The 1,712-nt window shown below is 33.1% G+C and overlaps 1 protein-coding gene across 1 annotated transcript; it reads right to left on the bottom strand.

Moving 5' to 3' along the window:
* Positions 1 to 201: 201 nt before the first annotated feature.
* On the bottom strand, positions 202 to 1,179 carry LOC107006357. The gene is made up of 2 exons (XM_015204931.2): positions 725 to 1,179; positions 202 to 644 (listed from the first exon to the last, which is right to left on the bottom strand). The coding sequence occupies exons 1-2, from the start codon at positions 1,167 to 1,169 to the stop codon at positions 538 to 540; spliced, it is 552 nt and encodes a 183-aa protein (XP_015060417.2). The 5' UTR covers positions 1,170 to 1,179; the 3' UTR covers positions 202 to 537.
* Between the last annotated feature and the right edge of the window lie 533 nt (positions 1,180 to 1,712).

Below are 1,712 nucleotides of genomic sequence, written 5' to 3' on the forward strand. Positions count from 1 at the left end.
CAAATGATATTCATTTTGCTCTTCAAGCTCCCCTTAGAAATGCACCCAATTATAATAATCAAGTTTCTGCAACTGAATCCAACTTTTAACTAACTTGCAACCATAAACTTCAATAATCAATTTAAAGAAATATTCAAACACCATCAAATGCAACATATACATGTAACCAAATTTCTTGATTAATAGTCAACTGCATCTACTTGGTATTAGTTAATATGTCAACCTCAAACATGGTCAGAAGTACAAAATACATAAAATTACACATACTAAAATACTTGACACCATACAAAGTTAAGTGAAAAAATATTAACCACTAAAATGGAGTTTCTTGCCGGAGTTTCAAAAAACTAGACTTAATTTTTACATAAGAAGAACAAAAATGAGCAACACTTTTTCAATCTGCAAGAAGAGTGAAAAATTAGCTCCAAGTTATCTTCTTTTTCTTCCTATATCCAATCTACAATATGAATTTCAAACTATTAAAAATTGAAGCTAAACACCATTCTGAAAGTAAAGTAATGCATCTCAAGCGAAAAATTATAAACTTTTTTTCTTCATGTTGATTGATCCTTTGTCTTTTTTCTTTGTCAACACAGAAACTTTTGTTTTGTTTTTTTGGTCGTGCTGATTAAGATAATGACTCCCTAAAAGTAAGAACAATTTTTCAGTTATTCAACTAAAAAGGAACACTCATTCAAAGAATAATGTGAAGATTTTAACATACCAGTCCCACAAAGCTTAGGAATGATTGTACGCTTTTTCTTCACCGATGGTTCACCACCTTGGCTTGCACCTTGATTTGCATCCTCCAACTCATCACCATCCACAAAGTTTGGGGCTTTGTCAAAATGTTGAGGTTGATTACTACTAAATACATTTTCAAGTGATGAAAGACTTGGGTTCCTTGATATTTCTGGAGTCTGTGCTGTCATGTACGTCACATTCTCAATATTTGTTGGTTCATAATTCGAGACTGCTTGGGAATGTTGTGTTGTTTGATCATCTTCACCCATTAGCTCCTCTCTTCTATAATTTGCTTGAACATGAATCCTATCTGCCTGTTGCACATATACAAAAAAAATAGATCCTTCATCCCTCACCATTGCACGAAACCCGTAAAATTCCTCTATTGATGGATTTTCATCGAGCGATATTGCTTTATTTACCATCAAATGAATATGACGCACCTGTCCAAAATAACAACACTTGCCTCAAAATTTAAAATTAACCCATTCAGTCCATCGAATAAAATTTGACAGAGAATCAAACATCTAAGATGTTTTTGATTATGACTTGAATAAGATTGAAAAAGCCATATACGAATACATCCACCTAAAGGGAAAATATTGGAACAAGAAAAACGGTACTCAACAATCTAGATTCTAGCTATAGTTCAGAAGAAATCGTTTATTCTCCAACAATTAATAAGCTAATATCAAACTTACCATTGTTTCATATTTCGTCGCATCAGGCACGTAACCTTGTTGTTGTTGAGGACTCAAAAAAGGATTACCAATGATAAAACGAGTAATATGTAAAACCAAATAAGGTAGGGATCATCATACCGAAGTGATCCATGAAGGATTGGTGCATTCCATACATATTGGTCAATATGGTTCCAAAAATGCAACCATTGTGCATGCTCTAACTCCCAATTTGTGTTTGATCTTCCTCGACGATCATGGTTAAAATGTGTAGCTTCAAATGCAAAT

This window comes from Solanum pennellii, chromosome 12 (assembly GCF_001406875.1).
Source record: "Solanum pennellii chromosome 12, SPENNV200".
Classification (NCBI taxonomy): Eukaryota; Viridiplantae; Streptophyta; class Magnoliopsida; order Solanales; family Solanaceae; genus Solanum; species Solanum pennellii.

Coding starts and splice junctions, on each gene's coding strand:
- LOC107006357 (XM_015204931.2), bottom strand. CDS start 1,169: ATGGTAAATAAAGCAATATCGCTCGATGAAAATCCATCAATAGAGGAA. Junction 645..724: donor TCCTAAGCTTTGTGGGACTG/GTATGTTAAAAT, acceptor TCTTACTTTTAG/GGAGTCATTATCTTAATCAG.